Source organism: Panulirus ornatus, chromosome 2, assembly GCF_036320965.1.
Source record: "Panulirus ornatus isolate Po-2019 chromosome 2, ASM3632096v1, whole genome shotgun sequence".
NCBI classification, from domain to species: domain Eukaryota; kingdom Metazoa; phylum Arthropoda; class Malacostraca; order Decapoda; family Palinuridae; genus Panulirus; species Panulirus ornatus.
The window spans coordinates 31,049,540-31,075,006 of NC_092225.1; the positions used below are offsets into that span (position 1 = coordinate 31,049,540).

General features: G+C 38.8%; 1 protein-coding gene across 1 annotated transcript in view; it reads right to left on the reverse strand.

The window, feature by feature from the left end:
- Positions 1 to 244: 244 nt before the first annotated feature.
- Psn (presenilin) overlaps positions 245 to 25,467 on the reverse strand; it is a 29,487-nt gene continuing 4,264 nt past the window's right edge. The window contains exons 3-11 of the mRNA XM_071674378.1: positions 25,025 to 25,209; positions 20,196 to 20,337; positions 18,035 to 18,102; positions 14,733 to 14,953; positions 12,092 to 12,190; positions 9,772 to 10,034; positions 7,917 to 8,004; positions 6,623 to 6,735; positions 245 to 1,132 (exon numbers count right to left, since the gene is read on the reverse strand). Of these exons, the coding sequence (XP_071530479.1) occupies positions 977 to 1,132; positions 6,623 to 6,735; positions 7,917 to 8,004; positions 9,772 to 10,034; positions 12,092 to 12,190; positions 14,733 to 14,953; positions 18,035 to 18,102; positions 20,196 to 20,337; positions 25,025 to 25,209 (1,335 nt within the window). The 3' untranslated portion in view covers positions 245 to 976. The remainder of the gene's footprint in view (positions 1,133 to 6,622; positions 6,736 to 7,916; positions 8,005 to 9,771; positions 10,035 to 12,091; positions 12,191 to 14,732; positions 14,954 to 18,034; positions 18,103 to 20,195; positions 20,338 to 25,024; positions 25,210 to 25,467) is intronic.

Below are 25,467 nucleotides of genomic sequence, written 5' to 3' on the forward strand. Positions count from 1 at the left end.
TCTGTATTCTCACATCAAGTCATTTTTCTGTAAATCATGGATATTTTTGGTACTTTATTCAAAATAATTGCTTCCTCTCTGAAATTTTATCAATTCAGTTTTCATGGTTTATTTACCTTTGTTTTTACCTTCATTAAGTCTTTGTTTATGGTTTTGTCATCATTCAGGTATCTACAATGTGTGTCCTTTCTACTTTTGGTTCTACTGTTCCTGATATTTCAAAGAGAAAGAAAGTGAGAGAATGAGTTGGTTAATCTTTTTGGTTTCAGTTGATCTGTCTGACCAACACTACAATTAAATGTAAGTAAACATAATTATTGGCTTTTAACCAGTGTGAAATCTGGAGGGTCTGTCAAATTTGTTGTCCATCAGCTTGGCACATAGATCTCCATTAACAGGGACTTTTATCATATAAAAAAGTACTTCTTAAACTTAAAACAGTTATGACTGACCTACAATATTACATGTAAGCTTACTAATAGAATGTAAAAAAAGGAGTGATAATGAATTCATACAAATATTATGAAAACAATGTAAAACCCTGCCATGTGTCTCTTTATTATTATGAATGATCTGGTCAACAATTCATTACAAAAAACTGGCTCTTCATATTAAGCTTAGCAACTGCTAGGTCTTGTACTGGTATTAGTGAACTTCATCTATGCTTTGAAAGTGCTACTTCAATTTCTTATAATGGTTTTAAATTGCAATACACCTCTGAAACTGACAAAAAATACTATAATTTCTTAAAATATTCTCCACAGAGTGACTTGATTCTGAAACTGTTTACAAATTATAAAACTTAGTTTACAGCATTTTCTAACAGCTGTTTAACCTCATTACTTGAGACTACCAGCCTTGCAATCAACCTTTTGTGACATCACTCACTATATATACACCAGTTCATAGTCCACGAAGTTGAATAAAGAAAGCTTCTTAAAATATGAATCAAATTAGCTTTAAAATGAGGCTTGTACTATATATAAAACTGTTCACTTGCAAGTTGCTCTGTAAATGGCACAACTAACAAAGAAGTTGAGAAATAAAATATAAGGCCAAATGTGATGGAGATAGGTAAGGCTGGCAGGGCTTTCTTGAAAATGGCCAGCATGATTAGTGTCAGACACAATCCCTGAAATGAAGACATATGATTACATAATCTTTAAACACAAAGTTACTTTTATGTTTCAAAGGTTTAAAGGTGCTAATTTCTTCTCTTAATGTCCTCTACATATATTTAAACCCCAGATCCAAATTCAGCAAGCAAAATAGTCCTAATACTGAGGTTTTCAAATAAATATATTGCCCTCACAATAATACCAAAAATTGCAGATAACTGTTCAAGGAATTTTTTTTTGCCCAAAAACCTTTTTGTTTTAAAATTGAAGTGTAATATAATGAAATGCTTCTATACTTGAAATAATCACAAAAAATATCTCATAATGCTTCCCAAAGCTGAGATACCCAATAAATATAAACCAAAATAATCACAAAAATCTTCTAAATGAGTAACAACCCCTCAGCATCCTCTAGATACTATTCATCCACTCCAATCTCATCTACCAAGTCTTCCACTCTATCAAAGGCAAGTACAACAAAGCTGCAAACCACACAAAACAGAGCATTCAGATCAGTCACTACCTGCTTAGCAATCACAAACACTAAATGCCTGTACATTGAAAAAATATTTCCAATACAATGCTACCTTAACATGCTCTGCACTCAATTCTTTGAGTGATGTCATGTGGAACAATTGAAGAGTAAGTGTTCAGTGTTTTCACTGAGTTGCATTGTGGGTATAGGGATCTTGTGATAAAACAAAATAATGTTCATGGGCACTGGGGTCTTGTATATATCAAAATGGTGTTCTAGAATACAGAAGTGACAGGTGGTATCCGCAATGCAGACTGAAAGAGTAGCTTGTATATGTCTTGGGAGAGTAGTTTTAGATGGGTGTATGTCTGGCAAGGTGGTGTATGTTGCCAGATAGGGAGGATGGTTGTTTAGAAATACTAGGTCATACTGGTGTCTATAAGCTTTGTCATTTTTGTGTTTGATAAGGTAGGGGGATTTGTGAGTATACATTTTTGAAGTGTGTGGCAGGGTCAGTTTTCTAATTCTTCTCAGGGGTGGGTAGATGGTCATGGCTATTATTACTATTATAATATCATCTGATTGAGGAAGAAATGAAAGGGTTAGAAAGACAAGTAGTAAATAAAAGTGTGTGGTTGAGTGAGAAGAGAATGTGTTGAAATGATTTGGACAGGAGAGAATGAGTGAAAAAGGATGGCAAAGAGGATATATTATTATTATCACTCATACATACATACGTACATATATATATATATATATATATATATATATATATATATATATATTTTTTTTTTTTTTTTTTTTTTTTTTTTTTTTTTATACTTTGTCGCTGTCTCCCGCGTTTGCGAGGTAGCGCGAGGAAACAGACGAAAGAAATGGCCCAACCCCCATACACACGTACATACACACGTCCACACACGCAAATATACATACCTACACAGCTTTCCATGGTTTACCCCAGACGCTTCACATGCCTTGATTCAATCCACTGACAGCACGTCAACCCCTGTATACCACATCGCTCCAATTCACTCTATTCCTTGCCCTCCTTTCACCCTCCTGCATGTTCAGGCCCCGATCACACAAAATCTTTTTCACTCCATCTTTCCACCTCCAATTTGGTCTCCCTCTTCTCCTCGTTCCCTCCACCTCCGACACATATATCCTCTTGGTCAATCTTTCCTCACTCATTCTCTCCATGTGCCCAAACCATTTCAAAACACCCTCTTCTGCTCTCTCAACCACGCTCTTTTTATTTCCACACATCTCTCTTACCCTTACGTTACTTACTCGATCAAACCACCTCACACCACACATTGTCCTCAAACATCTCATTTCCAGCACATCCATCCTCCTGCGCACAACTCTATCCATAGCCCACGCCTCGCAACCATACAACATTGTTGGAACCACTATTCCTTCAAACATACCCATTTTTGCTTTCCGAGATAATGTTCTCGACTTCCACACATTTTTCAAGGCTCCCAAAATTTTCGCCCCCTCCCCCACCCTATGATCCACTTCCGCTTCCATGGTTCCATCCGCTGACAGATCCACTCCCAGATATCTAAAACACTTCACTTCCTCCAGTTTTTCTCCATTCAAACTCACCTCCCAATTGACTTGACCCTCAACCCTACTGTACCTAATAACCTTGCTCTTATTCACATTTACTCTTAACTTTCTTCTTCCACACACTTTACCAAACTCAGTCACCAGCTTCTGCAGTTTCTCACATGAATCAGCCACCAGCGCTGTATCATCAGCGAACAACAACTGACTCACTTCCCAAGCTCTCTCATCCCCAACAGACTTCATACTTGCCCCTCTTTCCAGGACTCTTGCATTTACCTCCCTAACAACCCCATCCATAAACAAATTAAACAACCATGGAGACATCACACACCCCTGCCGCAAACCTACATTCACTGAGAACCAATATATATATATATATATATATATATATATATATATATTCTTTCTTTCGTACTATTCGCCATTTCCCGCGTCAGCGAGGTAGCGTTAAGAACAGAGGACTGGGCCTCAGAGGAAACATCCTCATCCAGCCCCCTTCTCTGTTCCTTCCTTTGGGAAAAAAAAAAAAAAAAAAGAGAGGGGAGGATTTCCAGCCCCCCGCTCCCTTCCCTTTTAGTCGCCTTCTACGACACGCAGGGAATACGTGGGAAGTATTCTTTCTCCCTTATCCCCAGGGAATATATATATATATATATATATATATATATATATATATATATATATATATATATATATATATATATACATACATACATATATACATATATATATGAAGTCTGTTGGGGATGAGAGAGCTTGGGAAGTGAGTCAGTTGTTGTTTGCTGATGATACAGCGCTGGTGGCTGATTCATGTGAGAAACTGCAGAAGCTGGTGACTGAGTTTGGTAAAGTGTGTGAAAGAAGAAAGTTAAGAGTAAATGTGAATAAGAGCAAGGTTATTAGGTACAGTAGGGTTAAGGGTCAAGTCAATTGGGAGGTAAGTTTGAATGGAGAAAAACTGGAGGAAGTAAAGTGTTTTAGATAGCTGGGAGTGGATCTGGCAGCGGATGGAACCATGGAAGCGGAAGTGAATCATAGGGTGGGGGAGTGGGCGAAAATCCTGGGAGCCTTGAAGAATGTGTGGAAGTCGAGAACATTATCTCGGAAAGCAAAAATGGCTATGTTTGAAGGAATAGTGGTTCCAACAATGTTGTATGGTTGCGAGGCGTGGGCTATGGACAGAGTTGTGCGCACGAGGGTGAATGTGCTGGAAATGAGATGTTTGAGGACAATGTGTGGTGTGAGGTGGTTTGATTGAGTAAGTAATGTAAGGGTAAGAGAGATGTGTGGAAATAAAAAGAGTGTGGTTGAGAGAGCAGAAGAGGGTGTTTTGAAATGGTTTGGGCACATGGAGAGAATGAGTGAGGAAAGATTGACCAAGAGGATATATGTGTCGTGGAGGGAACGAGGAGAAGTGGGAGACCAAATTGGAGGTGGAAAGATGGAGTGAAAAAGATTTTGTGTGATCGGGGCCTGAACATGCAGGAGGGTGAAAGGAGGGCAAGGAATAGAGTGAGTTGGATTGATGTGGTATACCGGGGTTGACGTGCTGTCAGTGGATTGAATCAGGGCATGTGAAGCGTCTGGGGTAAACCATGGAAAGTTGTGTGGGGCCTGGATGTGGAAAGGGAGCTGTGGTTTCGGGCATTATTGCGTGGCAGCTAGAGACTGAGTGTGAACGAATGGGGCCTTTGCTGTCTTTTCCTAGTGCTACCTTGCACACATGAGGGGGAGGGGGAAGGTATTCCATGTGTGGTGAGGTGGCGATGGGAGTAAATGGGGGCAGACAGTGTGAATTGTGTGCATGGGTATATATGTATGTGTCTGTGTATGTGTATATATGTGTACATTGAGATGTATAGGTATGTATATTTGCGTGAGTGGACGTGTGTGTGTATACATTGTGTATGGGGTGGGTTGGGCCACTTCTTTCGTCTGTTTCCTTGCGCTACCTCGCAAACGCGGGAGACAGCGACAAAGCAAAATAAATAAATAAATAAATATATATATATATATACACACATATATATATGTTGATATGTATAGGCATGTGTATGGGCATTTATGTATATGAATATGGAGAAAAACTGGAGGAAGTGAAGTGTTTTACATATCTGGGAGTGGATTTGGCAGCAGATGGAACCATGGAAGCAGAAGTGAATCATAGGGTGGGGGAGGAGGCGAAAGTTTTGGGAGCGTTGAAAAATGTGTGGAAGTCGAGAACGTTATCTTGGAAAGCAAAAATTAATATGTCTGAAGGAATAGTGGTTCCAAGTTATGTGGTTGCGAGGTGTGGGCTATAGATAAGAGTTGTGCGGAGGAGGGTGGATGTGCTGGAAATGAGATGTTTGAGGACAATATGTGGTGTGAGGTGGTTTGATCGAGTAAGTAATGAAAGGGTAAGAGAGATGTGTGGTAATAAAAAGAGTGTGGTTGAGAGAGTATGAGAGGGCGTTCTGAAATGGTTTGGTCACATGGAGAAAATGAGTGAGGAAAGACTGGCAAAGAGGATATATGTGTCTGAGGTGGAGGGAATGAGAAGTGAGAGACCAAATTGGAGGTGGAAAGATGGAGTGAAAAAGATTTTGAGTGATCAGGGCCTGAACATGCAGGAGGGTGAAAGGCATGTAAGGAATAGAGTGAATTGGAACGATGTGGTATACCGGGGTCGATGTGCTGTCAATGGATTGAACCAGGGCATGTGAAGCGTCTGGGGTGAACCATGGAAAGTTTTGTGGGGCCTGGATGTGGAAAGGGAGTTGTGGTTTCGGTGCATTATACATGACAGCTAGAGACTGAGTGTGAACGAATGTGGCCTTTGATTTTTCCTAGCGCTACCTCGCGCACATGCGGGGAGGGGTTTGTCATTTCATGTGTGGTGGTGTGGCAACGGGAATGAATAAGAGCAGACAGTATGAGGTATGTACATGTGTATATATGTATATGTCTATGTGTGTATATATATGTATATGTTGAGATGTATAGGTATGAATATGTGCGTGGATATGTATGTATATACATGTGTATGTGGGTGGGTTGGGCCATTCTTTCATCTGTTTCCTTGCACTACCTTGCTCATGCGGGAGACAGTGACAAAGTATAATAAAAAAAAATATAATAATATGTACATATACATGCATATACGTGTATATATGTGCATGTAAGTGGATGAGTCTTTCTTCGTCTGTTTCTTAGAGCTACCTCACTAACACAGGAAACGGTGATTAAGTATAATATATACATATAAAATATTCTGTTATAACTTGCTATAACTAATATTATTGTCATTATCATTACTGTTACTGTCACTTATCGTCATTATTAGAAAACTTATATACAAAATACATGATATGCTTGAAAAATAGTACTCTCAATAGTATCATGAAAAATGCTATACATTAGTTTTACCATTACTGTATAAAGAAGAAGTTAAAATATACAGAGACAAACTTACAATAAGGATGGCAATGAAACAAGCTATAGTGGTATTCCAATCACCATATGAAGAAGCTTTGCCCACCAGAACAGAGTAAAATATAAAATCTCCAAGTCCAAGTTTAACTCCTCCTGTAATACAGAAAAATTCAATTATACTTTATTAATAACCAGTGCTTCAATATATCTAATCTTCTTACATATCCACGTACAAAAGTGGTCTGATATGTAGCATACAACTGTAAAGTGTTGAAAAGTATAAATTTTGAGGAATAAAAAACTTTTCTGGGTGATGTCCCATGAGTCTTAGGAGAATCTCTAGGATACATGAGGGTTAGAAGTTGCCTTATTTACTTGATTACACCACCTCACACCATGCACAGTCCCCAAATATTTCATTTCCAATACCTCCAGCATCCTCTGCACATCCTTATCTAAAGCCCAAGACTCCCATCCATACAACATTGCTGGGACTATCATACCTTCAAATATACTCATTTTTGCCCTTCCAAACTTCCAAATAGTGACCTATCTTTCCACATATTCCTCAGTCCTCCTAGAACCTTCATCCTCTCATCCACCCTATGACTCACTTCCACAAACACGTTTCCATTCGCTGCCATGTCCACTCTTCAGGTACCTAAAACAATTCACTTCCAAATTTTCTCCATTCAAACTCACACCCCAACTAATCAGTACCTCTGCCCTATGAAACCTAATAACCTACACATAAACTCTCAAATTCCTTCTTTTGCGCACTCTCCCAAACTCAGTTACCAAGTTATGCAGTTTCTCACTCAAATCTGGAACCACTGCTGTCATCAGCATAAAATAACTGACTCCCTTCCCAGGTACCCTCCCTCACCCACTAGATACTGTAACCTTGCCCCTCTCAACAAAATCCCTTGCATATACTTCCCTCATCATCCCATCCATAAAAAATTAAACACCATTGTGACATAACATACACCCACAATAGAAGAAACATCAACTGCAACCACCAACTCTCCTCTCTTTCTATTCATACACACACTTTTCACTAAATAAAATCTTCTCTGCTTCTAGCAGCTCTCCTCCTACATAATATATTTGTAAGACCTTCCTTATGTTATCTCTAACCTTCTCAAGTGTTTTCTCCAGATCCATAACTGCCACTTACAAATCCTTCTCTAAGTATTTCTCACACACACTCTTCAAAGCAGACTCTTGATCCATACATTCTCTACCACCCCTGAAACCACAGTGTTCCTCAATTATCATCTCACCTTCATGCCATGATTATAATGTTAAAGAAAAAAAAAATCAATACTTACTTTCTTCCTCCTCCTCAGCAGTCACATCACGAGGATGAGGTTGCGGATACTCAACATTAGGTGGGTGCTGCCGGATGTGGCTATTAACCTGAAAAACATCAAAACAATATTAAGAATAATTAACATAATTTTAAAAGGGGATAATAGGATAGCTAGCCTCAAGAAATGGTCTCCTGGGATTTAGAGAAATCAGTAAGGAATAATGAAATATGGAAAAGATATGAAATAAAATGTGAGTAGCTAAAGTAACTGAGAATATGTGACAGTGAAATGGACAGCTAATAAGAATGAATATGAGAAAATGAAGGAAAAAACTGTGTTCACAGAAAAAAGATGATCCCTCAAACACAAATGGCATTTGTTTTGCCAGACATTCTGCATGAGTTAAATTTGGATGCATGTATTCCGAGAGTGGGTAATGTGGCAGTTAAGGATATTTACTGGGAGCACAGAGTACCTTGTGAATAAAAATGGTGAAGAGCTTGTGGTGTGATAGCATATAATGACATTATATGAAGCCCGGGGAGTTAGTGAGGAATGAGCAGTATTTAGGGAAGCATTGTTCACACGTGCAAGAAAAGTGGGTGCCGTGTGGAAGGTGAGAGGTGGACAGGTGAGAGAGGGTAGTGAGTAGTGAGATGAAAAAGTTAAGCTGGTAGTGAAAAAGAAAAGAGAGGTTTAAAAAGAGGGGCATACATAATTAGGGTAGTGAGTGGTGGGATGAGAAAGTGAAGTTGGTAGTGAAAGAGAAAAGAAAGGTTTAAAGAGAAAATGTTCAAAGAGAGGGACATACATAAATATATATGAGCTATTTTTTTTTTTTTTTTTTTTTTTTTTTTCCCAAAAGAAGGAACAGAGAAGAGGTCCAGGTGAGGATATTCCCTCAAAGGTCCAGTCCTCTGTTCTTAACGCTACCTCGCTATCGCGGGAAATAGCGAATAGTATGAAAAAAAAAAAAAAAAATTCATCACCAATGCTGAGCCTGTTTAAAAAATGAGTAGCATTTGATATCAAATTCAAGAGGAAGAAAGACATAAGACTTCCATGTCCTTCTCTCTTGCCTCTAACCATCATATGTGTCAGCCAAATCCCTGCCTCATGGTTAGTGAGCACACCATGAGACCAACACAAAGGTAATTATATTACTTTTTGCATATTTCATTCTACATTTGCATGTTAATCTATCAATTCATAGAGGAGAACTTTTTCAATTTTTTGGTGTGCATATAGTGATGTTATATCTTAACTAATCCTGGTAATCAGGGGTTAATGGAGAGAAACGCCAATAAATTATGAGCTTAATAATTGTCAGTGTCATTGTGATGGGCAAAATAAAATGAGAGTCCACAGCAAGGTCAAGAAGAAGGACATACTAGGCAAGAAAGCAGTGAGGGTAAGGATGTCAAGAATATAATGTACAGTTGGGCATTAATGAAAGGAAACCTTATTTTCCTTTTGCATAAGGATAAATGACTGAATACTTAAACCTTAACTGCCCTAAACTCACCACAAAGAGACATAAATATCAACCCACTTTATGACCAGTGGTCTAGCCTGATGGACATGACTGGTTTTCTGAGTGCAGTAGCAGCTCTACAGAAGGGACTCCTAAAGTAGGAAGGTAAGGTAAGGTAATATAAGGTAAGGTGGCTATCCGATGCACCCCTAGAAAGCAAAAGGCTGTATTCTCAGATTCATTTGTCCATAATAAAGGAAACTTATTCAGTTTAAAGCAGCAACTACTCCACTAACATACAGGCACAACAGCTATATACAGTCTGTACCAGTCTACATTCTATACCATAGCTGCATACAATATATACCAGTCTGCCAATGCAACTGTGTTAATGCTCACCTGGTCCCGTCGTCTCATAGCTCGCTCATCAAGTTGCTGGGCCCACTCTTCAGTAAAGCCTGAATCTCTGTCTCCAGTCACATGTCCATTTTCTCCAATTCTCCTTCTTGTGGTATCTTCTGTTCTCTGAGCTCCAGCTTGCTCTTCTGACACGCTCCCAACAGCACCTGTGTCATCTTGGACTGGTTGTCTGCTACGAGATCTTGATGTAACAATACCCTCATCAGAATCAGCCATGCCTAAAGTGCTGTACATGATGTTAGCTGAAAAGGTATCAGAAAAAACATCAGAAAATACAAGCCAAAAAACTAAACTATCATTGAGATGTCATATAATAAAATTATATAAATAAACCTACAAGAGGAGGAATTATCATTCATGAACATTGTTGGAAAATGGATTAATCTGTGTACTTATATATACAGATGAACGAGAGTAAAAAGTTCAAATGTAAACCTAATGGTAGGAAAAATCTGTGTAGTGGCAGTATCATAACCAATCAGGTAGGAGGTGCTGCTACTGTGGAAAGTAAAGAAGCTCGGAGTTGGAAAAAGTATTGAGTTTTAGCACCTTGAGGGATACTCTAGTATCACTGGAGTTGCTAAGTCTCACCCCGCCTTCTTGTGGTGACATCGTCAGTACACCCCTTAGGGGTGGGAATGAAGAGAGAGGCATTGCCCAATTACATCAGGGAAATAATTTTAGATTTGGACAAACACCTGAGGTGTACTGTTACTTTTGGTTTTGACAACTTTTGAGCCTCGCTGTCTCTGGAAACACTGCACTGGAGTTGCCCTCAGCCAGTGACCTGTCAAAGGTGTGGCACAAAAGACTAAGAAGCAGCACTGGAATCTAACAGGTATGCCAGGGGTTAAAAGGAATGAAGGATTGAGGGTGATGGCACTGAATGTGAATGGGATGACCGGGGAGAATAAGAGAAGAGAGATTGTGGAGAGGTTTAAAAGTTGTAGCATGGATGTGCTAGGGATTGGGGAAACCCATATCCTCGAGCAGGGTGCGTGGAGTGAATATGGAAATGAAGAATGCAAGTTATGGGAGGGCATGGTAGGATGTATGGTATGGTATGAGTGAAAATTATCAGAAGAGCAGAGAAGATGTGAAATTCTGCTATCACCAAGAGGGTGTTACAGAGCATGGACATAATGGATCAAGAATAGTGTGGGTGAAAGGAAATATTGGGACTGTGAAATATGAATGGGAATGTGTATATATATACCTGTGAATGTGAAGACTATATGCGGTAGGGATGAAATTAAGCATTTCTGGAGAAATTTAAATGACTGTATAAATGGTTTTGAGAATGAGAGAAACGTGGTCATATTGGGTGACATGAATGCAAAAGTGGGATATGATGGAATTGGTGATATGGATGGTAAGCAGGGAGTGCCTGGAGAAAGGTGCACTCCTTGCAAGCACCTTTTTTCAGCACAAGATGATCCACAAATATACATGGCATTGCTCACATATTTCAGGTGGCTTTTTGTCCATCCCCCTAGTAACCTAAGTGGAATTAATAGCCTTCCACTTCATTAATTCTCAAGGCATCATCTCTCCCTACACAACCCTCTTTGGCTGCTGTGATGTGCTGCCCTCTCCATTTTCTAAAGGTATTACTTTTGGCCACTGCTCTTGCAAGTTGTCTTCATTGATCCTGTCTACTAGGCTTTCTCTTGTGAAATGTGTCTCTCTGCTGCTTTCAATAGTTTCTGTTTGGAGACTAACCTCACAAGGACTGGCCTCCATGATACCCCTCCTCCTCTCATAAAGGAAAGATGTGGATCTCTTCTTTCTTTCATTTTCCATCTTCCTAAAATGTATTTACCTTTAAAAGTTGGGTCTACTGACACCTTAGGAGCCATGATAATTTTTCTTAACTTATTTTCTCTTCATCCAAGATGGCTGTGATTTGAATTTGTTTTGCCCACGCAAAGTTGATCAAAAAGAAAACAGGAAACATAAACCCAGCCATAAGAGATTTCCATATAAATTTATCTTAAGTCATGGTAATCATATTACAAGGTGTTTCAAAAGTCTACAAGAGCAAGCAGAATTCCCTCTACCTTTACTTTAATAAATGTTCAAATTACATGATATGCACTGACATACCCATATCCATAAACCCTTCATACTCATTTGTGTGGGTATATAAGTTCATGTCATGCAACTGAGCATTTACTGAATGAAAAGCAAATGGTGAACTCTACTTACAGTAATAGACTTCTGAATAAACCTGTACATTATGTAACTAATAATACAACAATGTGATGCTATTCTTTGCTTAAATGAATACTGTACTTACAGGAATATATAAGAGCAGGGAATATGGGCTCATTTCTTTCCTGAGCTGTTTCCACCAATATCCTCAGTGGACCATTGGGACACAACACAGCTATCAAATCTGGCAACAGATAAAAACAGACAAAAATACATAAAATATAAGAAATAGAATTATATACATCATTCTAAAACAAATCAGAGGACAAGCATGTCAGAAGCCAAAGGAAGAAGGTAAAGGGGAACACTAAGGAGGTGGCACAAAGATAGAGTGAAAAATGTTTTGAAGGCTCTGGACCTGAACATGCAGGAGGGTGCAATTGTGCATGGGACAAAAAGGAATTAAGTGATTTGGTTTAGAGGGGCAACATGCTGTCAGTGGGTTTAATCAGGACATATGAAGCAGTCTAAGGAAACCACATAAAGGTTTGTGGGGCATGGCTGTAGATAGGGGGCTCTGGTTTTGGCGAATCATAAATGACTGCTAGAGAATAGATGTGAATAAATGAGGTCATATCTTTCTTTGTTCCTGGGAGGTGTGTCAGTTGATGTTTGCTGTTGATATGGCACTGGTGGCAGATTTAAGTGAGAAACTGCAAAAGACGTTGTCTGAGTTTGGGAAAATGTGTGATAGGAGAAAGTTGAGAGTAAGTGAGAATGAAAGCAAAGTCATTAGGTTCAGCAGTGAAAAGAGACATGTTATTTGGAATGCAAGTTTAAATGGAGAGAACCTGGAGGAAGTGGAGTATTCGACATACCTGGGAGTGGATATGGAAGCGAATGGAACCACGGGAGTTGAAGTAAGCCATAAGGTAGGTAAGATGGCAAGTTGGGTCCTGGTATCATTGAAGAATATGTGGAAAGAGGTGACTGCCTCTAAGGGCAAAGACATTATGTTTGATGGTATAGTAGTCCCATCAGTGTTGTATGGATGTGAGGTATGAGCTTTAGACAAAAAGGTGAAGGGGAGGATGAATGTTTTGGAAATTAAATGTTTGAGGACAATATGTGGTGGATGAAGGGTCAAATGAATAAGAAATGAAAGGGTAAGAGAGAGGTTTGGTAGTAAGAGGAGTATGTATGAGAGAGGTGAAGAGGTTGTGCAGTAATGATTTGGACATATGAGAGGTTGAGAGGGGAGATGACGAAGAAGGTATTCATGTCAGAAGTGGAGGGAACAAGCAAAAGGTGGGAAACCAAGGAGGAGGTGGAAAGATGCTTTGAAGGCATCAAGACTGAACAAACAGGAGGATGCAAGGCATGGAAGGGATAAAGCCAATTAGAAGGACATGGTTTACAAATGACATGCTGCCAATGGGCTGAACCAGGGTGAGTGAAGTGGTTGGGGGAACCACAAAAAGGTATGTATGGCCTGACTGTAATTGGTGTCTCTGGTTTTGGTGCATTACACATGAAAGCTAAAGAGTGGATATGACGGAATGAGTCCATTTCTTCACATGTTCTTGGTGCTATCTCACTTATGTAGAAAATGGTGAACATGTATGAAAAAAATCTTCAATGCAAACACCTGATCCACTAATCCTCTACCATTTCTGAAACCAGTGTCACTCTTCAGTCTACTTTGCCCTGTCCATGCCACCACCACTCATCCACTCAACTTACAATTAAACCAGAGGATGAAATATACTTCTGAAGTGCTCTTTTTTAATGTTACATGAATGTCTTTGAAATTATAAGACTAAATAAATTTTTTAAATGTCTGAAAAATGTAAATTATGAGGATTCAAAGGGAAAATGTGGTGAGATAATTAAGGGTTAATGATAGTATAACTGGAAGCTAGTTACTTTGAAGACAATAATAATAACTGTTACAAGAAATGGTATGGACAAAATTCTTTATACTGATAAGAAAGTAAAAGTGAGAATAAGGAACAAGTGAAAAATATATACAGAATGTACCATATTTGACAGATACAGATTCATCCAACATGATGCAATATCATGCTTTCCAATTTACCCTATCACAGGGCTTTCTGAACATATAAACACTCGATACACCTTTTTCTCTACCACCTGTCACAGTGCAAAAATCAGATCAACATGCCTTATTCCCTTCCTAAGCCCATTTCATTCCTTCACAAACATGGGGTTTGCTGATCCTTTTAACCCGAAGAGTGACCATCCTACTATACACCTAGCCAACTATGCTGGGGAGACATTACTCAGTAATTCTTACAATTACTTTTATTACCCTTTCCTTTGTACAGTGGAACAATACTGTTTTTTCATTCCCATACACACTTTTCAGGTTTACTGCACTTAAATTTCATCTATACTCTTATGTTCATCATGCTACCCATACCTCTAACTTTTCCTTTCTTTAAGAGCTTTATTGCTCTTTTTACTTCCTCTTTACACTTTACATTGACTAGCAAGCAGTTTCTATTACCCTTTAGCCTATGACAATTTCATACACAATTTTGTCTCAATATCTTAAAAATCTTAACATTAAACATGAATGACAAAATAACAAGTGATGCATCATTTTCTTTGTTTTTACAAACCTTGTTGTCTCTATATAAACAACTTGTGACTGTTTACATCACTCTGTTTTCACTATATCTCCATTCTCTGGTATAATTTTTAGTTACATTTTCTTTGCATATAATAATGTAAGTATTAAATTCAGTGATTAATAAACTTACCCCAAATAGAGATGACACCCAGAACCATCCAAAGGGTATACTCAGGAAGGTACTTGATAAACATGAGAGACATGAGCGAGGCAATAAATATGAGGTAAGCTTGCTGAAGGCGCAGTGGACCATTCCAGTGGATGCTCACCATCCCCATCACACCAAAGTTCCACACGCATATAGACACAGTGATCCAATCCATTCCAATGTTGTAGCCTCTAAGTAACTCCCTTTTGGTAATAAACAATACATGAGATTCTGAGTAACTCCCTTCTGATAATAAATAAGACATGAGAAAGTAGCAAAACAACGGTAATGAAAATATAATTTGTAAGATCAGTAATTCATGACAATACGACAGCAAGTTTACCCTCAACAGATCACACATTAAGTATACACAACACAGCCTACCATCCACTGGTAAGCCCGAAAGATATATTCCACCATTTACCTTACCAACTTCATAAGCAAAACCCCTAAAGATTAATTCCACTATTTATCTTAACCAATTCATGAGCATAAGATAGAATAACAGAAATAATCTAATTATTTTCAAAATAATTGATTCCATTTTAGAATAATTCAAAGAACCGTTTCCTCAGCAATTTTGACATATGCTCTGCTCTTTGAACAAAACCCTTCAATGCCTTTTACTTTATTTTTTTTCATACTTGATCACATTATCCCACATTAGCAAGTTAGCTCCTGGAGTAAACAAAGATTGGCCACATTCGCTCACATCTATTCCCTAGCTGTCATGTGCAATGCAATGAAACCATGGTCCCTAATTAACAACCAGGCCCAACAGACCCTTACATGATTTCCCCCAGTTGCTTCTCATTCCCTGGTTTAGTCCAGTGATAGCAGTCTATTGACTCATGTTTACCACTTCATTCTAATTCACTCTAACCTATGCATGCCATTCTCCCTCCTGCAAGTTCAGGTCTTAATCACTCAAAATCTTTTTCACTATTATCCTTTCATCTCCTATTTGGTGTTATCCTTCACTTTGTCACCTCAACTTCAGACAAATATACCCTCTTTGTCGACCGTTCCTCACAATCTTTCCATAAGTCCAAACTATTTCAGCACACTCTCTCCAGCTCTCTCAACCTCACTGTTCTTATTAGCACACCTTTCTCTTTCCCTTTTATTACTTTAATCAATGAAAGCACCTCACACCACATATTGTTCTCAAACATTTCTAACATATCCACCCTCCACACATCCTCATCTACAGACTATCCCTCACAACCATAAAACATTGTTTGGATTAGTATACCTTCAAACATACCCATTTTTGTCATCCCAGATGATGTGTTTTCTTTCTACACATTTTTCAATGCTCCCAGAACCTTCGCCCCCTCACCCACCCAATGACTCACTTCTGCTTCCATGTTTCCATTTGCTGCCATGGCCACTCCAAGGTATCTAAAACACTTTATTTTCTCCAAATTTTCTCCAATAAATTTCACATCCCAACTAACCTGTCTCTCAACCTTGATAAGCCTAATAATCATGTTTTTATTCAAATTTGCTCTCAGCTTCCTCTTTTCACACACTTCCAAACTCAGTTACCAACTCCTGAAGTTTCTCACACAAAACTGCCAACAGTGCTGCATCAACAGCAAACAACAACAGACTTCCTTATCAAGCTCCTTAAGTACCTACAGGTTGCATATTTGCCCCTCTCTTTCCAAGGCTCTGGCATTTACTTCCCTCAATTAAACAGCCATGTTGACATCACACACCCATGCAGCAGATCAACCTTGACTTGGAAGCACTCATTCACCTCTCTTCCTAGTCATTTACATGCCTTACATCCTCACCATTTCTAGTAGTTTCCTCATAAACCACATATTCTTAAGACCTTCCACAAGGCATCTCTATCATCCCTATCATAAAATTTCTTTGGCTCCATACGTGCCATATACAAATCCTTCTGCTTCTCTAAGTATTTCTCACACACATTTGTCAATACAAACATCTGATCCATACACATGGAAAAAACTGACCAATCAACAACACATTCACCCTCTTCCTTAACAAATTCAACTGCAGTATCATCCATTCCAGCCATCCTTGCCATATTTAATCTAACACACAGTTTTCATCACCTCTTCAGGCTTTACCATACTATCTCGCTTCGCATACCACCCTGACCCAAATACACTACACCTACTACCCTATCATCAAACACATTCAGCAGTCCTTCAAAACACTCGCTCCATCTCCTACCTACTTCATCACCACCTGTTACCCCCTCCCCATTTGCCCTCTTCATCAATGGTCCCATTGTTCTCTTGTTTTTTTGCCTGTTGTTATCCTCCTCCTAAAACATCTTACCCTCCCTAAAGCTTACTGATACTTGCTCACCCCAACTCTTATTTGCCCTCTTTCTCAATCCCTGAACATTGACCTCCAACCACTCTCTCTTATAGATCTTCAAATAATTTGCACTCCTTCCCAGTAAGTTCCACCCATATACCTCTCTTTTCTCTTTCACTAGCAACTTTACTTCCTCACCCTACTGCTCACTAACATTTCTAAACTGCCCACCTCCCACCTTATGCATGCCACATGCATCAAACACACATGCCAGCACTGCTTCCCTAACTACCTCCCCTGCCTTACCCACTCCCCTAGTTTTGTTCACTCTCACTTTTTGCCATCCTACACTCAGTCCCTCCAGGTATTTCTTCATACAAGTCCTTTTCCAAAACCTCTCCAATTCTTAACCCTTGCCACCACAAGGTAATGATCTGATATCCCGCAAGTTGCCCCTCTCTCAGCACATTCCCATCCATAAGTCTCTCTTTTGCATGCCTATCAATTTGTACATAATCCAATAATGCATGCTGACCATATTTCCTACTCATATATGATCAATAAAATATTAATTAACACTTTTTCCTTTCCAAGTATTTTCCTGACAGAGAAAGAATACTGCTCACATATTTCTTGTGTGGCATAGGAGGGAACTAATGGGGGTGGAAGAAGTGGTCTGGAAATCCTCTCCTCCTAAATTTACTTCCAAATAAGGAATAGAGGAAGTGGCTAATGGAGGATTTTTCCTCTAAGACTCAAGAATCTGTTTCTGACACTACCTCATCTGGGCAGGAAATACCAAATCTATCTATCTATATCTCTGACGCCTGTTCCAACTGGAACTCCCTCAGAGGGGTGGATATGGCAACAGTCTCCATAACTAAAGGAAGAATAAACAAACAAAAGATGGCTTGCTATCCCAAGTTGCTATGGTACCTATGATGCACAGGGAATATGAACAAAATAATGTTGCAGATACTCACATCATATACAATATAGTAAAAATGAAGAGTAACAGCAGGGAGGACATAAGCAGCCACCCATGAATGATCTGAAATGGAAACTTTCCGTCAGTCTCCTACATCATAAATTTTTACATTATCCATAAACTTAAACTCTTAGCAATTAAAGCAAAATACTAACTGTATACATATTGGTGATGTGAATTCAACTACAACCACAATCTCATGAAAAGTATAGTTTTGCATAAAACCAAAATGTAGATACTGCTATGAACACTGATGTTAGCTGTCTGCCATCTGTCATTAGGATACGGTGACTTTATCCTCAGGGTGAACAAGAATATCATCTCCAAAATAAGGATTTACAACTAGTAAAAATTAGATCTCACTCTTCCATAGAACAACCCTGATATTCTTTACTGTACAATGCCCATCCATGAGCACAAGCATGTAACTTGGGAGTGATATCACCTAGAGAACTTTAACGTACGTTCATTCCATATGTTACACCATGTGACAGTTATGCTTAAAAAAAAAAAAACACAGATAATCTCCAATTAAGATGTTCCCTTCAGAGGCATGAAATGTGGATCAGGAAAACTTAATTTAGGAGGGATGCTAATGTGCTTCACAAATGCATCTCTATAAAATTTCATGAGAAGATATCAAATTGAGAGAGGGGCGAATATGCAGTCTTTGAGGGATAAAAGGGCCTGGAAAGTGAGTCAGATGTTGTTTGCTGATGATAATGCACTGATGGCAGATTCGAGAGAGAAACAGAAGTTTGTGACTGAGTTCGGAAGTGTGTGTGAGAGAAGGAAGTTGAAAGCAAATGTAAAAAAAAAGTTCTGGGAGTGCTGAATGTTATCTAGGAGAGAAAAAATGGGTATATTTGAAGGAATAGTAGTTTCAACAATATTTCATATGGATGTGAGGAATGGGCTAAAGATAAGGCTGTGTGAAGGAGGGTGGATGTGTTGGAAATGAAATGTTCAAGGACAAAATGTGGTGTGAGGTGGTTTGACTGAGTAATGAAGATGTTTGGTAATAAAAAGAGCGTGGTTGAGAGAGCTGAAGAGGGTGTGCTGAAATGGTTTGGACATATGAAGAAAATGAGCAAAGAAAGATTGACAAAGAAGATATATGTGTAAGAGATGGAGGGAACAAGGAGAAGCAGGAGACCAAATTGGAAGTGGAAGAACGGAGTGAAAAAGATTTTGAGCAATCAGGGACTGAACATGCAGGAGGGTGAAAGGTGTGCACGGAAGAGTGAATCGGAACAATGTGGTATACTGGGGTCAACAAGCTTCCAATGGACTGAAACAGGGCATGTGAATTTACATCACAATGCTCTCTCTCTCTCTCTCTCTCTCTCTCTCTCTCTCTCTCTCTCTCTCTCTCTCCCCCATAGTTATCTCCCTTTGCAATGACTACCTCCACAAGGTAGTCTAAGAGTTAACTTCACATACTACATATGGTATGTTAATGCACTTGCCTTTGTATATACTTTAGCTTAACATGTATTTCTTTCAATTATTAATGAGAAACAGATAAAATGAAGACTGCTTTTTGTCCACACTGTGCAACTTTCTGTACATTACCCAGACTTTAAGGGTTAAGAGGTTCTGTTTTCTTCCTACTCAAACTGCTATTACATTATATACCCATCTAACTAATAAAAACAAAAGCCATGCTCTCACTTATATATCCTTTAAAAAATTTTCTTTCAAAACATATGAACAGAGTGAACTATCATTCTAATCAACTCCAACTATACTTCATCAAATACAGCATCATTATCTGCATACAACAAGCATATGTCCTATCATGTCTCTGGTGTAACTTGTAATCACCCCAGATAGTACAACATCCAGACAATATCAATGACTATGACAACATAAAACAGCCCTGATGTTCAGTTCAAGACCAAATTTCTCTCTGTCTGTCCATTTATCTACAGTACCTATTTGATGGCCTACTTCTCAACTCATACACCTATCCATTATCTTTTGTGAACAAAAAAAATGGCAATCTGTTTCACCATACCAAGGCAGGAGGCCTAAAAAACACAAGAAGTGATAAAACTATTATAACAAAATAGCATTTTTTATTGTAATGAATCAGGTATCAATCAATATTAAGTGCTTTTGGGAAAGTAAATGATCTACATAAATCATCTCACCTTATAGCAGCGTTTCTTGTAAAGGATTATAAGCACAATGGTTAGGGCCACCACAACAACCAAAAGAATTAAGGCATTCCGCACTGCATCATATATCTTATCACCAAAATTTTGCGATTCCTCATGAAATGGTGTGTACAATCTGCAAAATTAAAAACTCAAATTTATAAATACATAAATAAGTGTAGAAAACATTTCAATTTAATTTATCTAACTACAGTACAATCTAGTTCTAATCCACTTCAATGTATAGATGTGGCTTCAAACTAACCCTCTGGACCCCAGCGGACTAAGTTTTGGATCTAAAGGAAATTTCTGTATATTTGTTACACTTCAAACTTAGTCTGTTAAAGTAAGGACTTTTTGGACTGAGTTTGGGATGTAAAGGAATAGCCTATTAGCTCCCACACCTTGTTCTGGGAAGCTAGGCATCAAGAGAACATGTAACAGCCTGTTGTGCATCACCTCAGTGTACTTCTTATTTCACTAACATACAAGGTTTTGTCTGTACATACAGTATACAAGTAATTCTACACTGATTTACAACAGTTTAATTATGCAATACTATTTTTTGTACCTTTACACCAACAAAGATCTTTTCAGGAGAAATTTCAAAACAAAATAAGTACTAGCTTGGTCACTGCCCAATTGTGTGAGATAAGTGCCCGCTTGGTCAACACATAAAACTTGGTGCCTGTGTTCTCACAATTGCGGTATTTTTCAAAGTAAAAAGGCCCATCTTTTTGTATCAAATCAAAGTAGATAAGTTTTATCAGTATGGTATATGCTAAGAGGTTCAAGAAACACCTCAGCATTACTGAAAAGCTGAAAATGACCGAATAATATGAGCACAATCAGGAGAACTTGTGTCGTATGCATACCTAATTTCTGACCAGGAGGTGATTCAGGGGACTCTAGTTACACTGGAGCTATTCTCTTTCGATTCTGAGTGTTTTTCCTACTCCATGAACACCTCAAACCTCAAAGAAATGATGCAAGTTTCAATCATACATGTATATGCTTATCAATGTTCCTTTGAAAAGTTTGAGGCATAAAGAAATTTGGCTTCTGACGGACCAGCCTTTCCCCAATTAGGCCAATACAATGTGGAATCACTGTATATCATATGTAACAATTCTAACTATAAACCATGGTGTCCATACAATAATTCCTCTAAACATGGATTTTCATCTCTTCACCAATTTCTCCACTGAGACAATGCCAACTGCCCCAGCCTTTACTATGGCTCATAAGTACTTTAGTTTTCCTGTGTATCTATTATACATCATTAAGTTCAAAGTTATCCTCCAAGTTCTTATCTATCCATCATTTACCTCCACGTATTCACATCTCTTCATGTTTCATCTTTCTTAACACTTTTGTGCTCAAATAAGTGAGTTTCCTAGGTTAGAACCCCCAAAGGAAATGAGGCATGCAAAGCCAGCAACCACACACATGTAAATGTAATCATTAACCTGTAGTGTTGATCTGGTCTTACAATGTTTTCCAAATGTTTGTGTTCTTAATTATTTGCTCTATGGTATTATATACAACAATTGGTAAGTCTCACACCATCATCATCATCACAGCAATTTTGATGACATGCTTTCACTACACCTAGCGTATAAATGTTTACAAATCATTTAATTTTTGATGTTGCTATCTCATCTTTTTCATAATTGATTGCTATATCACAGGCATGGCCAAACTATGGTTCTTTAACAAGTAAAGTGCAGCTCATGGAAAAACATTGGCAAAGTATGCCATGTACCTTTGCTCCCTTGCTCCCTTTCATAAGCTACACAAGTAAAGATAAGGTCTCCAATCTAACCTGTCAGGTTAATACGGAAGATTGTAGCAAGTTTACTTAAAGCAATCTAAAATCCATGTTTTGGACAGATCACACAGATCACGTTGTTTGTTGGAACTTCAGGTGACTTAAGTCAATCATGATTAGTATCTTTTAAGAATCAAAGTATGTATGTGGGATTCCCACAGAATGGTGGCTCACAGAGTGATACTTTGCGAGTGACATCCAAGAATTAGGGAAGACATTCATAAAATGATAATAAAGTTTTTGCAATAGCAACACATCTAATAAAATTAGAATTTTTTTCAAATAATATTCTTAACTGATAATGATATATAAGCATAAGTTTTTCCAATATAATGCCTTTTATAATGATTTTTTTTTTTTTTTTTTTTTTTTTTTTATACTTTGTCGCTGTCTCCCGCGTTTGCGAGGTAGCGCAAGGAAACAGACGAAAGAAATGGCCCAACCCCCCCCCCCCATACACATGTACATACACACGTCCAGACACGCAAATATACATACCTACACAGCTTTCCATGGTTTACCCCAGACGCTTCACATGCCTTGCTTCAATCCACTGACAGCACGTCAACCCCTGTATACCACATGACTCCAATTCACTCTATTTCTTGCCCTCCTTTCACCCTCCTGCATGTTCAGGCCCCGATCACACAAAATCTTTTTCACTCCATCTTTCCACCTCCAATTTGGTCTCCCTCTTCTCCTCGTTCCCTCCACCTCCGACACATATATCCTCTTGGTCAATCTCTCCTCACTCATTCTCTCCATGTGCCCAAACCATTTCAAAACACCCTCTTCTGCTCTCTCGACCACGCTCTTTTTATTTCCACACATCTCTCTTACCCTTACGTTACTTACTCGATCAAACCACCTCACACCACACATTGTCCTCAAACATCTCATTTCCAGCACATCCATCCTCCTGCGCACATCTCTATCCATAGCCCACGCCTCGCAACCATACAGCATTGTTGGAACCACTATTCCCTCAAACATACCCATTTTTGCTTTCCGAGATAATGTTCTCGACTTCCACACATTTTTCAAGGCTCCCAAAATTTTCGCCCCCTCCCCCACCCTATGATCCACTTCCGCTTCCATGGTTCCATCCGCTGACAGATCCACTCCCAGATATCTAAAACACTTCACTTCCTCCAGTTTTTCTCCATTCAAACTCACCTCCCAATTGACTTGACCCTCACCCCTACTGTACCTAATAACCTTGCTCTTATTCACATTTACTCTCAACTTTCTTCTTCCACACACTTTACCAAACTCAGTCACCAGCTTCTGCAGTTTCTCACATGAATCAGCCACCAGCGCTGTATCATCAGCGAACAACAATTGACTCACTTCCCAAGCTCTCTCATCCCCAACAGACTTCATACTTGCCCCTCTTTCCAGGACTCTTGCATTTACCTCCTTTACAACCCCATCCATAAACAAATTAAACAACCATGGAGACATCACACACCCCTGCCGCAAACCTACATTCACTGAGAACCAATCACTTTCCTCTCTTCCTACACGTACACATGCCTTACATCCTCGATAAAAACTTTTCACTGCTTCTAACAACTTGCCTCCCACACCATATATTCTTAATACCTTCCACAGAGCATCTCTATCAACTCTATCATATGCCTTCTCCAGATCCATAAATGCTACATACAAATCCATTTGCTTTTCTAAGTATTTCTCACATACATTCTTCAAAGCAAACACCTGATCCACACATCCTCTACCACTTCTGAAACCGCACTGCTCTTCCCCAATCTGATGCTCTGTACATGCCTTCACCCTCTCAATCAATACCCTCCCATATAATTTACCAGGAATACTCAACAAACTTATACCTCTGTAATTTGAGCACTCACTCTTATCCCCTTTGCCTTTGTACAATGGCACTATGCACGCATTCCGCCAATCCTCAGGCACCTCACCATGAGTCATACATACATTAAATAACCTTACCAACCAGTCAACAATACAGTCACCCCCTTTCTTAATAAATTCCACTGCAATACCATCCAAACCTGCTGCCTTGCCGGCTTTCATCTTCCGCAAAGCTTTTACTACCTCTTCTCTGTTTATCAAATCATTTTCCCTAACCCTCTCACTTTGCACACCACCTCGACCAAAACACCCTATATCTGCCACTCTGTCATCAGACACATTCAACAAACCTTCAAAATACTCATTCCATCTCCTTCTCACATCACCGCTACTTGTTATCACCTCCCCATTTACGCCCTTCACTGAAGTTCCCATTTGCTCCCTTGTCTTACGCACCCTATTTACCTCCTTCCAGAACATCTTTTTATTCTCCCTAAAATTTACTGATAGTCTCTCACCCCAACTCTCATTTGCCCTTTTTTTCACCTCTTGCACCTTTCTCTTGACCTCCTGTCTCTTTCTTTTATACTTCTCCCACTCAATTGCATTTTTTCCCTGCAAAAATCGTCCAAATGCCTCTCTCTTCTCTTTCACTAATACTCTTACTTCTTCATCCCACCACTCACTACCCTTTCTAAACAGCCCACCTCCCACTCTTCTCATGCCACAAGCATCTTTTGCGCAATCCATCACTGATTCCCTAAATACATCCCATTCCTCCCCGACTCCCCTTACTTCCATTGTTCTCACCTTTTTCCATTCTGTACACAGAATGATATCAAAGCAAAATACTATTAGATTCTTATGATATTCCAGCCACTAATGGCCACCTTACTAAGAACATCAAGTTTTCACATCTTTAGCATGCCATAAAAGTGAGATCTACCTAGATTGAAAACAGTGTAATAGTTAATATAACGACTAATTATAACAAAAAACATAAATATCACATACTGAAATGGATAAATTCAGTTTAGACAGTTTAAAAAAACCATTCACTCCACCCAATCCCACTCCACAATCATAACTCAAACCCTGACCACTAGAGATAAGCATATCAAGTGTTTTTACATATGACAAAATAAAAATGCAGACTTACAAGTATATCCCTTTCTCTGTGTAAAAAGTAACTGATGATACAGTGGCAACAACCACCAGCATGCACAGAGATACAGGAATGAACAATTTTATGACATGCTGTGCCCCATACTTTAGTTCCTCTTCCTCCTCCTCCACCTCTTCCCACTCTCCTACTTGACGTGGATTTTGTCTTAATTCCTGAAACTGAAAAAATATTGCTCACTTCATATATATACATTGCAGAGCAAATGCAAGAGATTAGCAATATTACCTATACTAACTGAATTAAGAGAGTTCAAACTCTGCCATTTACCAATTCTTTTACATGAAAATAAAATGCCAAATCGAACATGCTACCTCTAACAAAGTGAATGTGTACTTGGTGTAAACAAGAAAAAACACTAAACAGTTAACAGTTTACCAACTGCATAAAGTTTCTGTGATTTTTAGCTTATTAATGTT